Source organism: Dermochelys coriacea, chromosome 1 (genome assembly GCF_009764565.3).
Source record: "Dermochelys coriacea isolate rDerCor1 chromosome 1, rDerCor1.pri.v4, whole genome shotgun sequence".
NCBI classification, from domain to species: Eukaryota; Metazoa; Chordata; order Testudines; family Dermochelyidae; genus Dermochelys; species Dermochelys coriacea.
Window position 1 is genome coordinate 148,812,714 of NC_050068.2, and position 22,225 is coordinate 148,834,938.

The following is a 22,225-nucleotide window of genomic DNA, read 5'->3' on the forward strand; positions in this document are numbered from 1 at the left end:
GACACAGGCAACTTCAGAAAACTGACTAATTTCTTGACAGCTCACCCGGTGAGCTACTGGGAAACTTGAGCTTCCAGGCTCCCAGGTACCCTTCAGCCTGGTAGGCAGACTGCCTCAGAGCCAGGACTTCATTTCCCTTTCATGGAGAACTTTGAAATTTTTGCTTTTCCTTACAGTTAAAAAGAAATTGAAATATCAAAATCCTTTACAAAACAGAATTATCTTTCTCCACACAGCTGTATTCAAAATAATGCTTTACTGTTCCATTTGAATTTTCATTCCTTGACCTTCACTTGTGCAGGTATATATTTTTCTGCCTGCCAGCAAACACTTGTGTATGCTCTTTATGTAGTCTAATTTGCAAGCATTATTATTTATTTACACTAGCAGAACCCGATGGTTACAAATACTAATGCCTGGCACGTTTGTGTTTCTATGTTTCTGCAAAGTGAAGGCACAAGTATGTGTGTGCATACTGCATGTGCACAACTGACAAGTTCTCTTTTCAATCAGCAAGCTTAAACGTCATCTATTTTTTCAGATTAATTGCAAATTAATTTAGTTTAGAATGTTGTTGCTATCTCCATCCCTACTTGTAAGAGACTATAAATGCACATCTATTGTGAAGGACATAGGCCTATCTATAATTATTTATGAATACTGGATATGACCTGGTTATTTGGGATAGTTGCTGTATGCCTATCATTGGAATGCTAACTGTGTGCATATGTTGAATTAGTTTAATTGCAGGGTTATTAGGAAATTAGTAGAACGGCAGCAAATAACTCCAGATAATCAACCTCCCAGTAAACACAGCAGGTGTCATTAAGAGAGAGAGCCTGAGATAATAGCTGGGAAGATGCTACTTCCAGGCTCCAGCTAAAGTTACAAGACTTTCTCTGCCAAGACTTGGACTCAGAAAGACACTGCACAGTTAAACAGTCACTCTCTAGGTGAGGAGGCAGGGAGGCAATTGTCAGGAATCTGTCTGCAGTGAACAAACAGATTCCACTGGTGAATCTGAAGAAGCAAGCCCTGCATGGCCCACTCTGACAGGGTGGATGGTAAGGAGGATTGATGGTAAAACAGACGTGTGTATTGACCTTTTTGTTGTGTTAAAATCCCTTTACTCTTATGTTTTTTTTTTCCTCCTCTGTGTTTTAGATTAAACAATACTTTGGTTTGAGAAAGGTGTCTTGTCACTGGTATTAACCACCAGTCATAAGCTTCCAAAGAGAATACTTGCAAATGCTGAACTGAGTCAGGCCTGCTGGATAAGTATGGTTAGACCACAAGGTGCTGTAGCCTGGAACCTGGTTTAAGAGTGGGAGAAGCACAAGATTTCACCCTGAGAAAGGTGATGGCCCGAGACCTAAAAACTGAGGGACGCACTCAAAGAGACCAGATTGGAGCCAGAAGTGCAGCTAGCTTTCTAACTGTGCCATCTACATCACCCACATGCACAACCTAGTGTCATTATAAAGTCTGTGCAACACACCAAATCTGTATATTCTTGGTGCTTTAAGAAACCCAATTTAACAGAGCTGAAAACAATTATAAGACAAATCATCTAGGAGGAAGAATTTAATCAGAAAAACATGCATGTTAATTGGGAATCATTTAAGAACACCTTACTAGATGCCCCAAAAGCTGCAATCCCACAACTGAGGAAGAAGCCAGTGTTGGTTAAAAAATTGAACTGGTTTACAATGGAAGTGAAGAAAGCTGTATTAAGAAAGAGAAAGAAAGGAAGAAAGAGAAAGCTTTCGTGAGCTACAGCTCACTTCATCGGATGCATCAAATAAATGTGTTAGTCTCTAAGGTGCCACAAGTACTCCTTTTCTTTTTGCGAATACAGACTAACACGGCTGCTACTTTGAAACCTGTCATTAGGCTATGAATTGTGGAAAATGATAAGAGAAGCAAAGGGACACAAGAGAAATAGATGGCCAGCAGAGTTAAGGCCAATAAGTTAAGAACAATAAGGATTTTTTTTTTGTAAAAAAACCAAACCAAACAACTATATCAAACTTGCATCCAACAGTTTTAATATTCCAGCAAGCAGCTCAGCCAGCTCTATTAATGTTGATTTTCAATAAGCCGTGGAATTTGGGGGAAGTTCCAGAAGGCTAGAAGAAAACTAATTTTGTGCCAATTTTTAAAACAGGTAAGTGGGATGACATGGGTAAGTAAAGGCCTGTAAGCCTGACTTCCCTCCTGGGCAAGATAATGGAGTGACTGATACAGGACTTGATTAATCAAGAATTAAAAGAAGGTAATGTAATTAACGCAAATCAACATGAGTTTATGGAAAATAGATCCTGTCAAACTAACAAAAACAAACAAACAAACAAACAAACAAAAACCAGAGAGAGTAATTAACCACTGGAACAATTTACATTTTCATGATGGATTCTCCATCACTGACCATTTTTAAATTAATTTTGATGTTTTTTCAAGAAGATCTGCTCTAGGAATTATTTTGGGAAAGTTCTATGCTATACAGGAGGTCAGACTAGATGATCATAGTGGTACCTTCTGGCCTAAAATCTTGGAATCAATCAGGAGTACATAACTCTCCTTTCAACACACCTCCGCGGAGAAAGTATACGAACTGAGAAAATGGGAGAGGAGAAAGGAAAAAGGATATGGGATATTCTAAGTTAAGGAAGAACTCAAAGGAAAGGAAAGGAGAAATTATTCTACACAACTCTTAAACTACAAATATCTTCTCTAGCAAGAGACCTAGAAAAGGCCACTCAGGCAGTAAGGCTTGTTGTAGCTAAAGTACCTACTTCTGGCTCTAATGTGCTTTTGACTTTAATGGAGTGTTTCCAGAGAGAGGACAATGCCCCAAAATTAAATTGCATTGTCTTAAAAACAGAGCTGGAGGAAGCAGTTACTTCTTAACCTGAAATTATTGCTACATATATAGCACCAGTCACAGCAGATTTAGCAGCTGCATTAGTTGCATCCCAGCAATATGGTCTATAACCAAGATAAGAAAACAATGGCTCTTAGAAATAGGTAGACATGTTCACATGCAAAGCAAAATCAGGAAACGTTTTTAAGTGTGAATTTTGGCATTCCTCAATATTTTTTTTAACTTTATGCCACAGAATTATTACTCTTTGTCACTGAGCGACATTCACGTAGGGGGAACAATTAAGCTATGGTGAGGGTGAGCTTTGTAGGCCATGTTTCAATGTCTGTCATATAGATACCCGATTCCTCATGGGCTAATGCTTATGGAATCCTCATGCTGTATCCTTCAAGCTAATGTATGATTAGTGGTAGCCAGGATAGAGTTGTGTGTTACAATGCACTGCAGTTTCCAATGTACAATACAATACATTAAAACGGATAGCAAAAGTGGATTCGAAAGTCATGGAACTTGTATTAGATGCACACACATGCACAAGTGCTTATCATTTAGTACAACAAATGAGTACATTGTTCAGGTGACCAATCTACAACCCTTTGTAACTGTCACATTATAAACACTTCATAATAAAGGTAAGATGGAAATATTCTCAATATCTGTGTTGTCAAGTACCTTTCCAATTCCTTGAGCCATAAGAGTCATTGAGCCATTATCTTTCTTGCTTATATTTTAGCTACATGCAAATTTCCTACCTCCGCTTAAGCAAACCCCCAGCCCTTTGAAACTACTGCATGAGGAGTTGGTCTTTGTGTGCTGATTACCTGTTACCAGAGATTGGATTTCAAAGGCCCAAGCTGTATAAAGAAATGTTTGAACTGCCTAGCGGTGGTTCTGGTTCTGAATCTGAGACAGTTACAAACTTGTAACCAGTTACAAACTTGTAAATCTGGTTGTGGGTTTTGAAGGATTGACACCTACCAGACCCAGAGGTTGGAGTTGGGGGTGACTCCTGGTAAGCTTTATAGCATGCCAGGTTCTTTTATTGTTTTTGATGTTTTCTTTGTAATGATTTTACCGGAATAATAAATGTGCTTGCTTAGAAAGAGTTGTATGCTAACTTATAACTGCAGACAATTACACTGTTTGTGGCCTCAGGAGAGAAAGCAAACACACACATTTTAGGCAGTCTGGCTTGCTGGGAATACCACAGTATAGGCAGGGCACTATGGAACCTTAAAGAGCCCCCAGTCAGGAGGCAGTGTTCTTTGCCCATGAGGGGTGATGACTGAGGAGCTGCGAGCCTAAAGTGGGAACCCTAGGTGGACCATGGAGGGGAAATACTGGTGCAGTTACCATGAAGCTGCAATACTTACCTTTTACTTTACAGATTTGTATTGTGTACTATTCTTCTGATGTTTTATAAATAAAGCAACTTATCTTATACTTGAGCAGCTTTGTTTATACCTCCGCAGTTTAAAAAAAAAACAAAAAAGTCTTCGCTCTCAGCATCTACAGTAACAATTCTACACATGGCTGTATCCCAGTGATCTATATTTAGAAACATTCTTCCCTAATCTAGTGGCCTGCACCAGCTCAATGATGCAAGGTCACTCCAAATGCTTGATTTGCATACTTGAGAAGAGATGATGTTTCCAAGAAAACTAAAAAGACAACAAATTACAATCCTCAGCCCCTGAAAAGCTGTACAATTCCAAAGCAGCACAAGAATTACACTTCTTTCTTTTATTGTCTCTATAGTTAGGCCAGGCAAAGTATTTAAACAAAATGATAGGTAGCTGTATTGATATATGGTTTAAACTGTGACCCATACTAAACCAATCACGTCTAGTGACAGATCACAGCAAACATGACACGGAGGTTTTTGGGGTAAACCTATTTAAGAAACCAATTTGTAACAAATTTACAGGCACAAATATCATGTAAGAAGTCTTCATTTCTAGGATAAGCATTGATTATTTAATCATATGGGGCTCAGTTTTGCCACCTTTACTCACGCTGAATAGGATCTTACTCTGCTGGTAGCCCCATTGTAATAAATGACTGAAACTTCAGCTGAGGAATAGCTGTGAGGCACATCTTGGGGCTACCAATTCAATCCAGAGCATAAACCATGGCAGCATACCTTCTCTCTCCCCTGAAATTCCACCCCCTCTACTCCTAGAAAAGGAAGTTTCATAGATCCCTACCCTAAAATGAAAACTCTTTCATTTTTTTTTAAAATGAGTCCTTTGAGGAAAAGCTTTATTTATGGATATGAAAAGGTAAAATAGGAGAATAATAATAGCCTGATAAAGATTGAATGAAGCTAACATAGGAATCAGAAAAACAAACAAAATAACTGGCAGGAGCACTGAGAGTAAACATACAATAAATTATAATAAGCAGCCCTGAGTCTGCAACTAATGGAAGAATTTTGGTAAAAGATGCTTCTCTAATGAAGTCAGGCTAACTACTGCTAGACTGGATGGACCAGTGGTCTGTAGAAATGTTGTTTGCGTCTACATGTTTAACAACACACAAAAACAAAAGAGAAATTTAGTACATAGAAAATGTTTATGTTCTGCAAATAATAATTATGGTGTTACCCCTGATTTACCTTTTCTCAATCTATTCCAATATAAGAACTTTTTACATGAACTACAACAATGGATCATAGATCAAAAGATTATTTGTACTAATGTTTATAAAGTTCATAATAAGCTATGTAAATAAAACTACCTTGTCCAGGTGGTGACCCCCTATTGACTATTTAAGTCTTTGTGGTGAACAAAAGGAGGTTGATTGTGACTCAGAGATGTGGGGGTTTGGTGACTCAAAGAACTGAAATCTTGTCATTTCCTTATGGTATGGGGGCTGAAGGCAGTTAATCTGATTTCTCACTTCCAAAGGATGTTACTGGAGGAATTCTTAACTCCCAGTCCAGGTAACAAGCTTGTTTGATTCTCTAGTGCCACTGTACTCTAGTACTCATCGTCTCTAATACAGGCGGTACTAGAGAATCAAACAAGCTTGTTACAAGTACATCAGCACTCCATGGAGAACTGGCTGTACATGTGGTACTCACTCTCCTTGTTTTTATTGTTTCTTTTAATGTGACATAACATTTAAATACTTTCTTAATATTTATTTTCCATTTAAGCATATGCTGTAATTCTTGAAATGGAAGGGAAGGGGGATGCTCATAATTTCTCTATAAAATGTGGCCCAGGATATGTCAAAGTTTTAGAATACCTGCTCTAGTAGCTTTACCTCAAGTTTACCTAAGAGCAACTCACTCTGTCAGGCAGTATTCAAGCCTCTCTGGTGACATCATAAAGGATATTGGGAAAAGATTGCCTGGCTGGTTGGATATTGGATCAGAAGGCAATTTAGGATCTGCTTTGGTTGAAGGTTAGTAAGATGCTGCTGTAGTCTAATTTCTTTCTTTTCTATCCTCTTCTGGTATACTGGTCTAGGTATCCAAAACAGTTTAAGAGCCCCCACAGGGAAGCCACATAATGAAATGCAAATAGAAGAAGACAGATTATTTCATTTTGACAGAGATGGTCACAGACAAATATTGACCCCAAAAGAACACTGGTACCTTATATTTAAAAACGGAAGGGAGAAGAAATGCAAGGCAAGGTCTGGTTTCAGAGTAGCAGCCATGTTAGTCTGTATTCGCAAAAAGAAAAGGAGTACTTGTGGCACTTGTGGCACCTTAGAGACTAACAAATTTATTTGAGCATATGCTTATGCTACATGCTTATGTAGCTCACGAAAGCTTATGCTCAAATAAATTTGTTACTCTCTAAGGTGCCACAAGTACTCCTTTTCTTAAGGCAAGGTCTATCATACATGGATAGTTGAAGTAACTCTGAAATGTTAGAAATGGTGTTTAATGAGGGACAGTTACCTGTCTGCTCTCTAAATTTCAGGTAAAGAGTAAGCTATACTAGACACCATGTCCAGGTAAGTTTAAGAGCATATTTTCAAGCAGTATGTTCAGGCATATAGATTTGTGTGTGTGCCAAGAGAAGTATAAGTTGATTGTAAAAAGCTATCCCTGCAATCTTATAAAAGACAGAGTTGTGACCCGTTGATAAGGATAAAAATTGCAACTCTTAGGTAATAAAGTGAATACTATGTTGTGAAAGTGCTGGGATTGATTTAGTGGTGCATATGGTGCATTCTGGATTTCCAGGGGAGGAGTTGATGTCAGTACCTTCTTAGAAGCATTAGTTAGGCAAGTCAAAGAGGTTTTATAGGGTTTTTTGCAGGGTTGTAGGTAAGGCCAAATTTGAATGGGTAGCTGCAAATAGCATGTACTGTGACTGTTACACTCCACACATATATACATTAAAAAGTGAGATTCACTGGATACTGGATGGCAAAAGTAGATTTTTAATTTATGAACAGTTAATTTCATCATAAAAATAGTGAATCCACATTTTCCCCAGCACAGAGTATACTCAATTTTGCTGAAGCTAGTGGCTTTAGTTAATAATTTTGGTTTAACAAGAGATTTGTCTTCCAGTGAGATACTAGAAAAATTCAAGGGTCCTGTGGAAAAAACTACACAGACAACCTTAATTCTGGTATTTCCTATCTTCAGTGTTTGACTTTGCTATATTAATGTTTTTTAATGTAGTTTTTTGTATGTAATATTATTTGTGTGTCTTTACAACACATTTGTATATAAGCGTTCGATAACATTATCATGTCTTTTACAAAACCAAGTTTGACAGAGATGATAGCAGGTAAACTTTGATTGGGGCTATGTGAAACTGAGGGGAGGAAGTCATGAAATTTCCTCAAAATCTTATTTCACCATTTTCTCATCTCTGAAAATTCACAAAAGCAGTAATTCGGCTGTGAAAACATGAACACGCAAGATGTTTACCCTTTATTCCCCAAACAGCAGTTGTTGTATAATGGTTCCGTTTTCATTAGAAATGGCCTCAGTAACATATGATAACTTCACAGAGAATGAGTCATATTTTGAAGGTGTAAGACATGCCAAAATATTTATGCTTCTAGAAATCTGAATTTTAACGAGAATATTTTGAATATGGTGTTTGTATGTAGACTACCTTCTATGTCTCATTTTGCTATTGGAGCTACAAGTGAAGCACCCGTATGAACCATATATAAATAAAAAGTGCACTAGTATTTCTCAGGAGAAACAGAATGATTTGTTCCTAAGTACAGCTGCACTGTACACAGGACTGCTAATTTGTCAGACTTCATAGTACAGCATGCCACTAACACCCTAGAACAAAGAATCTCATTCAGCTTGGAGATTTCAATGCATATTTTGCAAGCTGGAGCTATACCATCAAGAAAGCTTCAGAGTGCCAATAAACATAACTGCTATTGCCACCACTAGCACAACGAGGAAGGGGAAAGCTGATTACTTGGCCTTGGTCCTGAAGATGGGCAAGGACAGAAGTGTTGAAGGTGTGGGGTGGACCCACAGGGAGAGAAGTGGATTTCAAACATTTCAAAGATTGCATTAAGTTTGAGTGCTTATTTGTTTTCAGCCACACCTCTGAATTTTTTGATGTGTGCATTCACTATTTTGTATCCTAAAAATAGCATAGGTTGCATATTCCCTATAACTACTAAATTAACTCTAAATTATTGCCTATGATTGCACTATTATCTTTTTTCAACTCTCCACCTACATGCTCTCTGAACAGCAAAACAGCAGCAGCAGAAGAGAGTCTTTAATGGGGGCAGGGGAAGCTTAAATTGTGCTGTGAACTTTCCCTAAGGGATCCTTTTCATGGCACAGCCTAAGTAAAAAGTCTCTTGTGCAGGGAACAGTAATGTAACTAATTAGATTTAGTACATTTTTTTAAACTAAACCCACATTTCATTTCCATGAAATGAAAGGAGGAATTACCCTCCAGATGATTCACAGAAAAAGCAGTCTACCAAATACTAATTTCATTTCAGAGGATGATGGGAACCAAAAAGACATGTGAGAAAAGAAGACTAAATCTCAGCTAAAGTGACAGATGACACTGAGGAAGATTTTCAGATTTATCTTTCAGATGTAAGGCATTACAAACTTGGTTGCAATAATCAGCATCCTTATGTCTGTGAAAATCTGGCAGTGAAGTGGCACTGAAGAGGCTGCAAATTATTCAGGGCTAATATGGCCACATTAGAGCTTTTAATTCCCAATGATGAAATTATATCTCCTCCATACTTTACCATGGAACTTGTATTCCACCAATACAGGGGCAGTTCAGTATGCCTCCAAAAGTCTAAATCTTTTCCATAGGAAACATAAGTTATCCTGTCTAACACCCAAAGATTTCATAAACATATACCTATAATTTTTTCATGCTATTGTATCAGTGTGGCTGTTAATAGTTCCCCCCCCTACCCCTCACATTAGTTTCTTCTACACTTTTGAATCTCCTAGAGAACACAATCAGCGTGGAAGTTGTACATCATATTCACAAGAAGACTAAACATCAGAAGACAATGAAAACACTGACTGCCCCCAATCTGATCCTTGAGACCAGTGTGACTGGTCCCGCCCAGATGTGCAAGACCCTTGTAACTAGAGCTGTCTGAGGTTTTTTCAACAATGTTTTTTTTTCCATTGAAAAATTTCTATGCCAACACACAATTTATGGGAAAAAATAATTTTCATTGAAAATTTTTGTTTTTCCAACAAAACTTGGAAATGAGTTTTCTTGTAATTTTTGCTGAGTCAGCTGTTCTTCTGGGGACTTCTGGAACTGTGCAGTCCCTTCACATACATTCCAATGAGGGTTACAGTTTAAAAGCCACATTTATAGTGCTAAAAGGCAATATAGCTGTACATATGTAATTAACAATAATATCTGCTTTTCTGACTTTGTGCTTGCCTATTTAAGAATTCCAGTAAGAACAATGGGCACATTTTTTAAACCCGAGTGCCTAAAGGTACGCTCCTAAATGTAGAAAATACCATGCTGGATCAGAGAAGACTAATTGTGTATTGTGTGAAAAAACATTTTCTTTTATCAGTTTTGAATTTGCCACTTTTCCATTTAATTGACTGCCCACTGATTATTATTATTTGCACTGCAGTAGCACCTAGTGTCCCCAGTCAGAGTACCACTGTGCTAGGCACTGTGCAAACATAAAAGATTGTAATCTCTCTTGGGGCAGAGACTGTCTAAAATAGATGAGGGGCAACTGATAGAAGTGAACGAGGGATGGGGGGAAACAAGCTAGTCATGAAACATCTATTTAGTATAATAAACAGTGGTCAAACTTTCTTCCAGTAGACTAGATGACATAACATTTATTCTGACTTTCCTTACCATCCCCCAGCCCCGCCCCCTTTTTTTACACTGTGAGTGGGACATTATTTCAGTGGAAAAGGTGTAATTTATCACTTACTGTTCCTGTATACAGCATGGAAAGTTTAGAAAAGATCTCTAGTTCGTGGACTTCCCCTTTTTTAAAAAAAAGATGTTAAGTATGAAGGGAAAGTAAGATTAGCTGCTGTGGTATGTTGTTCCATGTTTATGACAATTTTCCTTAGTTAATCAGCCACAATGGATACTGCATTTCTTTAAAAAGAAAAGGAGTACTTGTGGCACCTTAGAGACTAACAAATTTATTAGAGCATAAGCTTTCGTGAGCTACAGCTCACTTCATCGATGAAGTGAGCTGTAGCTCACGAAAGCTTATGCTCTAATAAATTTGTTAGTCTCTAAGGTGCCACAAGTCCTCCTTTTCTTTTTAAAGAAATGCAGACTAAAACGGCTGCTACTCTGAAACCTGCATTTCTTTAGGAATTGCTCTTCTTGTAATTTCAGTACCCCAGTGACATAGGACAATGCAGCATCAGGAACAGAGATGATTGCAAACACCTCAGTTTTGTGATTGAACCATATGAACATGATGAACCAGATGAACAGCTCTCCTGCTGGTAATAGCTCACCTTAAGTGATCACTCTGCTTACAGTGTGTATGGTAACACCCATTGTTTCATGTTCTCTATGTACATAAATCTCCCCACTGTATTTTCCACTGAATGCATCCGATGAAGTGAGCTGTAGCTCACGAAAGCTTATGCTCAAATAAATTTCTTAGTCTCTTAGGTGCCACAAGTACTCCTTTTCTTTTTGCAGATACAGACTAACAGGGCTGCTACTCTGAAACCAGATGAACATAAAATGCCTGTTTATGTCTGAGCCCTACAGCAGTTGTAGCCAACTTGTTTACCTCTTCCTCCCCTATTTGGAGATTGAGCATGAGACTAAATTGTGTCACAGATAAGTAGCCTGAAGCAGCTGGCTGGAGAGATGACATTTCACCAGGATACAAAACAAATGCACACAGAAAAAAGTGAGAAAATAAGATAAGGTGGTCGAGATTGCACACTGGACAGGTATGCTTGTACAACTATGTCTGGAGACCGCTGAATTGGAATTAATTTGCAAACTGGATACAATTAACTTAGGCTTGAATAAAGATTGGGAGTGGATAGGTCATTACACAAAGTAAAACTATTTCCCCATGTTTATTCCCCATCCCCCACCGTTTCTCAGACATTCTTGTCAACTGCTGGAAATGGCCCACCTTGATTATCACTACAGAGGGTCCTCCGCCTCCTGGTGGTAATAGCTCACCTTAAGTGATCACTCTCCTTACAGTGTGTATGGTAACACCCAGTGTTTCATATTCTCTATGTATATAAATCTCCCCACTGTATTTTCCACTGAATGCATCTGATGAAGTGAGCTGTAGCTCACGAAAGCTTATGCTCAAATAAATTTGTTAGTCTCTAAGGTGCCACAAGTACTCCTTTTCTTTTTGTGTCTGGAGTATCTCAGAGCTTACCAAATCATTTGAAGCTCATTTTCATAAAATATTTCAGACATATTGTCAGAGTGAATGTTGTACCAGAAAACCTAAAAGAAGGGTTTTGTGTACATAGTGCAGGGAGGTTGGACAATTGTTTTTTATCCTGAGCTTACAGATGGCATGTAATCCCTTTTTCTGAATTCATACAAAAAACCTTCACATTTTTAAATATTTAAGGCACTTTCCCCCCAAATATTTACATTTAGCCATGCACATAAAAACAGGACTGACAAAAATATTTTTAAAACAATCAGAAATATTTCTTGAGGGATGCTTAAGATGGATGCTTTTTTTTAATATACAGCATAATTTAATATTTACCTGAAGCTGTTCTTCTAGTGCAGCAGTAGTTTTATCTCCACCACTTTCATCCACCACAACTACCATATGAGTAAGGGAATTCACCCTGACTTGTTCCTGTTCCAAGTCTTCTTGAAGAGCCTAAAAAGAAAAGGGGGGGGGGATCTATTATCACTCTTTAGACAGGAAGATTCCAGTCCTCATACGGAGTGTAGTGTCAGAGTAGAACCTCATTGACTAAAAAATGGGAATACATGAGCAGTAAGGTGGTACAATATGCAAGGATAGCTGTCCCTTTCTTGAAAACTATCTAGTACAATCTGTCTTTCCTCTCTAAGTATTTAGTCCTCTCATCAACATTCAGAATGAAACTTTGGATTGAAAAAAATTGTTGTTGAGCTTGTGTAGTTGACATTTTATAAATATCAATATCTTGTTCATTTGAAATGGGTATTAGATTACTTTATTAACAGTGTTTGCATATGTTATAGTATTACACACAAAAATATGTTAAAGAACATTATTAAAGTTGCAATGTCAAATACCAAAAACTTAGGAAATACTAGTATTAAGGTTGCCTGTGCAACCTTAACTTTGCCCCCTTGTGTGTGGGTGCATTATGATGCTGTCTTTAATTACATGATCACATACTATTTTTGCCACAGGACCCCTGCTTCAATCAGTACAAAGGATGATTGGTGCCTACTTAATGAGCAGCTATTCAATACGTTTTTTCTCCTCATTGTTCAATGTGTAGCTCCTGCTTTATTTACTGTACACTATTCAAACCTTGCTCTGAACATAGTTTACATTTTACCTTAATGGGCGTTGTTGTTTTTTCTTTTATTTACTCAGTATTAACTGCCTCATGGCCTTTTCTTTGGCACTCAACATTGTAGTCTGAACGCATTACAAACATTAATGAATTTATTTTCAGATGAGTGGTAGCATCCCCATTTTACAGGCATAGAGAGATTAAAGCCAAAATAAACTCTTAATTTTAGTTGCCCCGTCTCAGACTCCAAGGACCATAGTACTTAACATTGCATAACACTTTATATGTTGCAAGTATTGTTCCTACTGACTGCAGTTGTAACTGCGAATTCTTAGCACTTCTGGAAACCAGACCCTAGGGTCTCAAGTCAGGAACTCAGAAATGAACAAATAGAAATCACCTGTAAAAAAAGTTTTGTTTCAGTGACTTGCCCAATATCACAAAGGAATTCTGTAGAATTGAATTCCACAGGGCAGCATAAAACTGCCTTAGACGTGAGACTATCCTTTCTCTTCCTGTAACCCTCATTCATTACACTCCTTCCAACTTCTGCAACAAGTGAAAGAGGGGTCCTACGGACAACAATATCCTTTACTACACAACCTTGTTTCATCCCCAGAGCAGCTCTGTCCTGTACACTGCACCAAGTAAGGGTCCAGTGGAAAAAGCCAGTAAGTGATAATGTAATTAAAGACTATGTAAAAGAATAAATGGACACAAATAAGATGTCAAGAATTATAACATTCAAAAACCAGTCGGAGAACACTTCAATCTCCCTGGTCACTCGATTACAGATCTAAAAGTCACAATATTACAACAAAAAACCTTCAAAAACAGACACCAACGAGACACTGCTGAATTGGAATTAATTTGCAAACTGAACACCATTAAATTAGGCTTGAATAAAGACTAGGAGTGGATGAGTCATTACACAAAGTAAAACTATTTCCCCATGATTATTTCCCCCCTCCCTACTGTTACGCTCACCTTCTTGTCAACTGTTGGAAATGGGCCATCCTGATTATCACTACAAAAGGTTTTTCTCTCCTGCTGATAATAGCTCACCTTAATTGATCACTCTCATTATAGTGTGTATGGCAACACCTCTTTTTTCATATTCTCTGTGTGTGTAATATATATATTTATATCTTCCTACTGTATTTTCCACTGCATGCATCCAATGAAGTGGGTTTTAGCCCACGAAAGCTTATGATCAAATAAATTTGTTAATCTCTAAGGTGCCTCAAGTACTTTTCGTTCTTTTTGCTGATACAGACTAACACAGCTGCCACTCTGAAACCTCTCAGAGTGCAGGTTCCCTGTTATCAGTTCTGATGCCCAGACCCAGATCCAGTACAGTTAACACCAGCTCAGAGGTACAAATTGCAAAGAAAATCCTGCTCAGCTCCAGGCTGGAGCATGATCAGTGAAGACATGACCTTTGGGGATTTATGCTGCTAAAATCTAACAAATCTCTACTGAACATAAGCAAACTACAATATTTCAAATTTTTATAACTTAGGTAAATTTAGGCACCTTTTTTATGGAGATGGTAACAGCACATCCCTGTCACAAAGATGACCCATCCATCAAATTTTAAGTCCCTGCTCTAAAGCATGGGGACACTAGAGCATCTAAAACACAAGTTAACAGATTATATTTAACGTGGGGGGGAACACATTTTCCCGTACCCTCATTCTCAAGAATGAGTGAACTGTTATGGTTGAAATTTTCAAAGAAAAAAAATCAGCGGAAAACAGATCTAGCATGGAAAACGTCAGCCCAAATGGTTAAAGTCTGGCAAAGTTATAAGCAACTGAAAATGGTTTTGTATTGGGAAAAGTCAGGAAACCTTAATATGCAGAAGCCACCAGCCATGTGCACGTTTCATGTAACACATTTCATAGTCTACATCTGTTTTCTCTTGGTAATTATACTTACAAAGTAACACCCATGTACTGTCAATTAACATTTTGATAATGTAGAGACTCATATAAATGCAGTGCAGGAAGCCATCTCCAAGCAACATCTAGCCCAGCCCCTTGCGCAGAGGCAGGACCAAATCCCTGAAACGCATTTGACCACTCTCTTCTTAAAATCATCTAATGATGGGGATTCCACAATCTCCCTTGGAAGCCTATTCCAGAGCTTAACCATACTTATAATTAGTAATTTTTTTTTCTAATATGTAACCTAAATCTTCCTGGCTGCAGATTAAGCCCATAATATATTGCCCTACATTCAGTGGACAGGGAGAACAATTGATCACTGTCTTCTTTATAACAGCCCTTATCATATTGCAAGATTTATCAGGTCCTTGCTCCCCAGTCACCTTTTCCTCAAGACTAAACATGCCCAGTTTTTTTTTTATTTGTTTTTTAACCTCTCCTCATAGGTCAGGTTTTCTAACCCTTTTATCATTATCATTTTTGTTATATTCCTCAGAACTCTGTCCAATTTGTCCACATCTTCCTTAAAGTGTGGCACCCAGACCTGGACACAGTTACCTCCTGTGTCTTATATATGACACTCCGATTAATGCACCCCAGAATGAAATTCGCCTTTTTTTTTGCAACTCTATTGCATTGTTGACTCATATTCAGTTTGTGATCTACTATAACTCCAGATCCTTTTCAGCAGTTCTACAGCCTTTCTAGTTATTCCCCATTTTGTAGTTGTGCTTTGATTTTTCCTTTCTCAGCATAGTACTTTGCACTTGTATTAAATCTGGTTGATTTCAGCACAATTTCCTATTTGTCAAGGTCATTTTGAATTCTAATGCTGTACTCCAAAGTACTTGCAACCTCTTCCAGCTTGGTATCATCCACAGATAGTATAAGCACACACTCTACTTCATTATCCGAGTCATTAAGGAAAATATTGAATAATATCAGACCCAGGACAGACCCCCCCACAGAATACCTATTAGACAAGCACTCGCAGTTTGACAGCGATCCATTGATAAGTACATTCTGAGTATGGTCTTCCAATCATGTATGCACCTACCTTATAGTAATTCCATCTAGACCACATTTCCTTATTATTTCAAATGGCCACAATCAATATATTGGGGCAGATTTTTGGTTTTGTTCCATTCCCTTTGCAAATTCTTTGCAAGAGGCAAGGTCCTCTGCTTGGGATTCCCCTGGTAAAGGGGAGCCTCAGAAGGTGTAGAGAAGGCATAAGCAAACCCCTTTCCCTCTTTCTTCACAAACTGCAAGGAAGGGCAGTAATGTGTGTGAATTTCACTAGCTAGCCGCAGACTAGAAGTTACAAGAGAGAATGTTGTTCAATAATAAGAGCTTTGAATGGCACAAAATTATTAACATCAGTTACTGGAATTGTTGAGACCAGAACTCATGGTCTCTTGCTGATTCTCAGCCTGGTACACCTCACCCTAGGCCAAAATAGTAGTTGTTGTATTCTCCTTTTCCTTGTCCTCCAGATCTAGAGCTCTAGTTCCTTTCTGCTTACCATGAGGCTCACTGGAGCTAGCAGTGTGTATTAAGGAACTCCCTGCAATTGGAACACACTCAGTGCAATCAGTAGGCAGTGAGTTCTGTGATGCATTCTCAGTGCAGATTGGATGTTCAGAGATTTTAGAATCAAGCTCTTCTGAGCATGTAAAAATAGCAATTTTCAGAGACTTATAAATTGGATAAATGTTGGTGTATTTTCATGGGGACAGCAAAAAACACCTCTTTGATCCCAGAGCTAACCCACTGCCATGTTTGAAACAGCATAGTTGCCAGAGCTTTTCAGTGAAATTATTCGGTGGAATTACCACTGGCAAAACTACCTATTTTCCCCCTAAGGTTGCTCCCAGGAAAGATTAAATATTAAAAAACAACCACCACCAAAACAACCTGGAAAAGAGCAAGCTTGGAAAATTTCAGCTAGAATAGGTAAAGTCTAGAAGAGGTTTAAGCAACTGAAAACAGGTCACATAATGGAAAGTGTTAGGGAACCTTTACTATATAAATGTCATTACCTGTAGCAGCTCTGCATATCATATGTACTATATTATTACTCATTCTGGCCTGTGTACTGGGTGAAACCACATAATCACTATGTTCTCGAATGAACTCACGCTGAAAAATTATAGAAGACAAAAACACCACATCACCCAGGGGTGGACACTTTTCACTCCATACCCCTTCTGTGTAACAATCTAATCTTTTTTACCCACTCCATCTCAAGTATCAGGGGGTAGCCGTGTTAGTCTGGATCTGTAAAAGCGGCAAAGAGTCCTGTGGCACCTTATAGACTAACAGTTGTATTGGAGCATAAGCTTTCATGGGTGAATACCCGCTTCGTCAGATGCATCATGCATCTGACGAAGCGGGTATTCAACCACGAAAGCTTATGCTCCAATACGTCTGTTAGTCTATAAGGTGCCACAGGACTCTCCATCTCAAGTGACATCTGTTACTCCCTATGCTTAACTATCAATCCCAATTTGTATTTAGCTCAGTACTGATTTCTTTCCCCAGACCTGAAGAACTGTTTGGTTAAAAAATTTGAAGCTTCCAGCAACAGAAGTTGGTCCAATACAAGATGTTACCTTACCTACCTTGTCTCTCTCTCTCATGGCAATTCAGAGGAACAAACTATAATGCAAGAACAAAAATAGGATTCCTTCCCATTCTTAACAATAACTGCATTTTATAAAATCACTGGTGAAATAGAACTGGGCAACACTCACAGACAGTGACAAGAGTACAAATGAACAAATGATGGGATAACAAAAATAATAATCTAACAGCACCAAAAGCAGATTTAGACAGCTCCTATCCTGCTTCACAAATTACCTCCCCACTCTTGTCACTAGAAATGTGCTTAGCTGACTGATTCTCTGGCAATTAAATCAAGGAATAACAGGATAAAATAATAATAAATCAATATAGTCTCAAATAATAAACTCTGCCTGCAATGGACAAACTGCCCTTTTCCACAGCAGCATACAACAGATGTTTCAGAAAATACAGTGGTTTTCTCCGACGGATGATATATATAATTGTGCCATGTATCAAAGTAATGGGAATCAAAAAAGAAAAATGTGGCTATTCATACCCACCCACTCAAACATGATTTTTGTGGAAGCAGCGTGAGCAGCTGTGTACAATTTCTGTTCAGTGACATGAAAACCAGAGAAGGGCTCAGGTCTGAAAATTAGATCCAGATCCTCCAGTCAATGGGTGTTTGGGTTAAAATGGGTTAATTATAACTTCAGAAGGTTAAAAATCCAGTCAGCTCCCTGACTACATCATTAAGAGAGATTTGACAGGAGAGTACCCCAATTTTTGCAGTGTAAGCCTCAGACATACAGAATGAAATCCAATATGCTAGTTTCCTATGCCTAGAGGCAATGGGAATTAAACAAGGCAACAGCTCAAATTTATATTAGACTTATTTAAGAATGAGGCAGGTGTCAGTCATGTAACAAAGACAAAAGATCATCAGAGGATAGTCATCTTTCAACATGACAGAATACAGCAATGTTATAAAGAGAAAAATGTAACCAGCATCTGAGATACATAGCCCAGGGTGACACTGTAAGCAAGGGAAATAGCCTTAAAGAATACAAGACTCTAATCTGTGTGTGTTGCCTGTATTTTCCCCTCCCTCCCTTATTAAACTACATAAATCAAAATCAGTGGTAGGCTTACAGATTCTCAAAAAAAAAAACCAAAAAAAACAAAACAAAAACCAAACCACCTCTGTGAAGGCCATTAACGACAGATCTGTTCCCAGGCCTATTATCATAACTACCTCTAAAAAAATTGATTCCCAAAGTCTGTATTCGCAAAAAGAAAAGGAGTGCTAGTGGCACCTTAGAGACTTTCGTGAGCTACAGCTCACTTCATCAGATGCATCCGAAAGCTTATGCTCAAATAAATTTGTTAGTCTTTAAGGTGCCACAAGTACTCCTTTTCTTTCAGTAAAACTCTAAACTTCTGAACATTTTAGCCAGTTTAACTGTACAAAGTGAAATCTATACATAAATTTTAAAAGTGCATTTTTGTTTAAATCACAAAATTTTAAATATGTAGCCTTTCTAGGCAAATTAACAATCTTCAGTTTCTCTCAGGTATGCAGATTTCTTTCAGTTTTAAAAATGCATAGCCAAGACTACTTCAACAGTAGACAAAATACTTAAAATACAGGTCAAATGACAAATAACTTTTTTGCAGTTTCTTAGATAATTATGTTAAAGTAGTTTGGCAAACTTAATGTGAGATCTGTAAACATTTTTGTGGCCCTAAAACCCCCTAGAGTTTGTCTTTGGCACAATGCAGATAGAAACTGTCCTTTCTGTACTGTTCAGCTGAAAGTCTCATATAACACTAAGTTAAGAAGGGGAGCTTGCTGGTAAGAATTCCTCGGTCTTTTCCTAGCAACGAATAACAATTAATCCTAGATCTGTTTTATTGAATGGTTTATGTTCTCAGGATTGGAGTTCACTCTCTCTACGTGGGCCCACAAAGAGGAATCGGTGTATCAGTCTCAAAAACTTGAGCAGTATTTGATACAACATACAGAAAAGACAGATTAAAAGGAACCAAAGATACAGAGTTTGAGTCAAGAGGCAGAAAATAAAATGAACAAAATAGATATTCTAGATATGGAAGGAAACAAGGGGCCAGGAATTAATCAAAGGGAGATGAGGAGAAAGAATAAGTATGACAGAAACACAAGAGAAAGAGAGAGAGATTGCTGCATTCCAGCCAACAAACCAACCCATCATTCTGGCTGCAGCTACCCAATTAATCTGATGCCTTCTTCTCATTTCTGTCTTTCGAACTCTCCAGTTCCTCCCAATAAATGCCACAATACTAATACTATGCAGTAATTGGGAATGTATACATCCATGCTAAGGACATGAAACTTTCAAAACCAGAGATTACTTATACCCTTTCCTGAAATGAAGTACCAACTGTGTTGTTCTTGTTCATATCTAGTGCAGTAAAACTTGGTTTCAACTGTTTTCCCCACACATTATATACAGCCATGAATTTTTATCTTTGCTGTAGTATGCAGCTTTGTTATACTGCAGGAATCAGGAGGCACTGGTGCAGAATATAATACCAAATAAATTCTATGTGAATGTTGCAGATAGCTTTGAAATGTCTGCAAACATCTTGTCCTCCAGTTACTACCTACCAGCAGGTTCTGCCTGAGAAGAATTTTAATCCATGCCCAATGAGGAGGGGAAAAACTTCTTTTTTATCACTTTACTGTCTGAATGATCCCTTGGTAGAGAAGACAGAGTTGAAACCTTGTTTTTTAAGTATGCATCCGTAGTGTTAACTGACTCATCACATTCAGAAACGTGGAATCAGTATATAGGAGAGGGAAATTTCTGAATACCTTGGAGACCCAGGGTGGAAGTCCTGGCCCCACTGAAGTCAGTGATGGAACACTCCATTGACGTCACTGTGGCCAGAATTTTACTCTCCAAACAAAGGAATGCACCCATTATAGTCATTAAGATCAAAGTTCTTAAAGGGAATGTAGTGTTTCACTGGCACAATAAATTATTAGCTTTAATGCCATTAGCATTCAAATACCATATATGTCAAAAGAAAAACAAGAACCCAGTTACCAATTTCTGAGTGAATTTGTAATATATATTTTCAGTTACAAATTATGTTTCCACCTTTACTTGCCATTTTTTTAAAAAAGTTTCATTTAGTGCTCAGAAAACGGGCTGGACTGGAAAGCTTGGAAACTGAAATCTTCTATTTACCCACAGACCAGTTACAGCATAGGCAGCAGCAGCACCACTAGCTTTTCCAGACTTCCTCACTAGAATGAGAGCTCTTCTGTGTCATGGTTAAGTGAAGAGTTCAGTCTCTATGTTGTTCTTGGCCTCAGCTGCTGCCTCAGGGCTGTATATTGGTTTAAATTTCTGATGGTAGGTTTTGGGATGTAACGACCTGCCCTTTACAAATTAGACTAAAACCATGAACTCATTCCACGTAAGCCACCAAGATAATAAAAAGGATCGGATAAAAACTTGTGGGAACTATAACGGAAATGGATTTGAACCACTAACGTACAGTTGAAGGACACCTTAATCTCTTCACACTTTCTGAAATCACATCTCCTAGGCCTTACATTTTTCTGATATTTATCTTCCTATCTTTTATCATGATGCATACATGTTTCTGTGTGTGTGTGTGTGTGTGTGTGTGTGTACAGAACGAATTACAATTAGCACAATTTTTAAAATCTGCTTTATGTAATTATTTTTACCTCTATTTATTTTATCCTTTTAAAAGTGATAATCATAGCCTTACCAGAATTCTATCTTATTTGCCATATTGAATTTATTTGCCTATGTTCGTATTAGTTTAGTTTGATTTATGCATTTTTAACTCAATCAATTCCAATTTAAGAAACACTTTTCTACATCACAGTGCAAATAAGCTTGGTCAAATATCTTTCTTTCCCCAATTGCTGGCTTGTTATTTTTCATAATTAAATACATTTTTCAAAATAATCTCTTCCATTACAAAGCTAGAGACTACACTTGGATTACTTTACAATGCTCAGGGCCTACATACTCAGTGTGCCAGTACTGCTATTGAGCTTTGGAATTCCAATTATAACAACTAATAGTGTCTCATTGCTACTAGAGCACCCAAGGAAGAAAGCACAAGATGACAAGAGGAAAAAAACATGGGAGTAATAAAATCTGAAATGTTATGCTTTGTAATAAAAAGGATATTACAATTGCCTATTTTCTTGGTATCTAACCAGATTTTCTAGTCTAGTAAATTATGAATATGAGAAAGAATGAAGAAAATCCCAGTCTTATTAAAAAATTCTGAATTGCAATGCAGTCTATACAAAGACTTGGTTATTCTGAAAAACTTAAAGTTCAATCAATGAAATATTCTTCACTACTCTTCACTAATACTAGTTTTAGAGCTTTAAAAATGTGAAAAGATCATTGATATACGTTCCTTCTTTAAACAATATTTTGACTCCAACAGTAATGTACTTATGTAAAATAGCTTACCTTGTGTTCCTCTACTTGATGTTTTAAGTCTTCTAGATCAGGGCCCAGTGGCTCCGACTCAATTTTCTTTGTCCTTTCTTCTGTTTTTGCTAGCCAGTCAGATAACTGTGTTAGTTGCTGATTCTGAAGGTCCATGAGAATTTTATGTAAGCTAGAAACAAGGAAAATCATCACTTACATTTGTACATGTAAGAAACTAGTAAGCAGAAATGTTTGCTTACACTTGCATTCTTTTTTTTTTTAAAGTTAGTTTAATACTTGTATCAGAAAATGCTCAGAAACCAGCTCTGGTACAGCACTGCAGGTTTACCCACCTTGTCCTACTAATGGGTTTAAACCACTATATAGAAAGGGAATA

The 22,225-nt window shown here is 37.7% G+C and overlaps 1 protein-coding gene across 9 annotated transcripts in view; it reads right to left on the reverse strand.

Moving 5' to 3' along the window:
* Positions 1-22,225, reverse strand: part of DMD (dystrophin) — a 1,935,994-nt gene that overhangs the window by 1,302,911 nt on the left and 610,858 nt on the right. For all 9 annotated transcript variants that reach the window (XM_043505382.1, XM_043505371.1, XM_043505378.1 and 6 more), the window contains 2 exons: positions 21,868-22,018; positions 12,086-12,205 (listed from right to left, as the gene is read on the reverse strand). In XM_043505382.1, the coding sequence (XP_043361317.1) occupies positions 12,086-12,205; positions 21,868-22,018 (271 nt within the window). The remainder of the gene's footprint in view (positions 1-12,085; positions 12,206-21,867; positions 22,019-22,225) is intronic.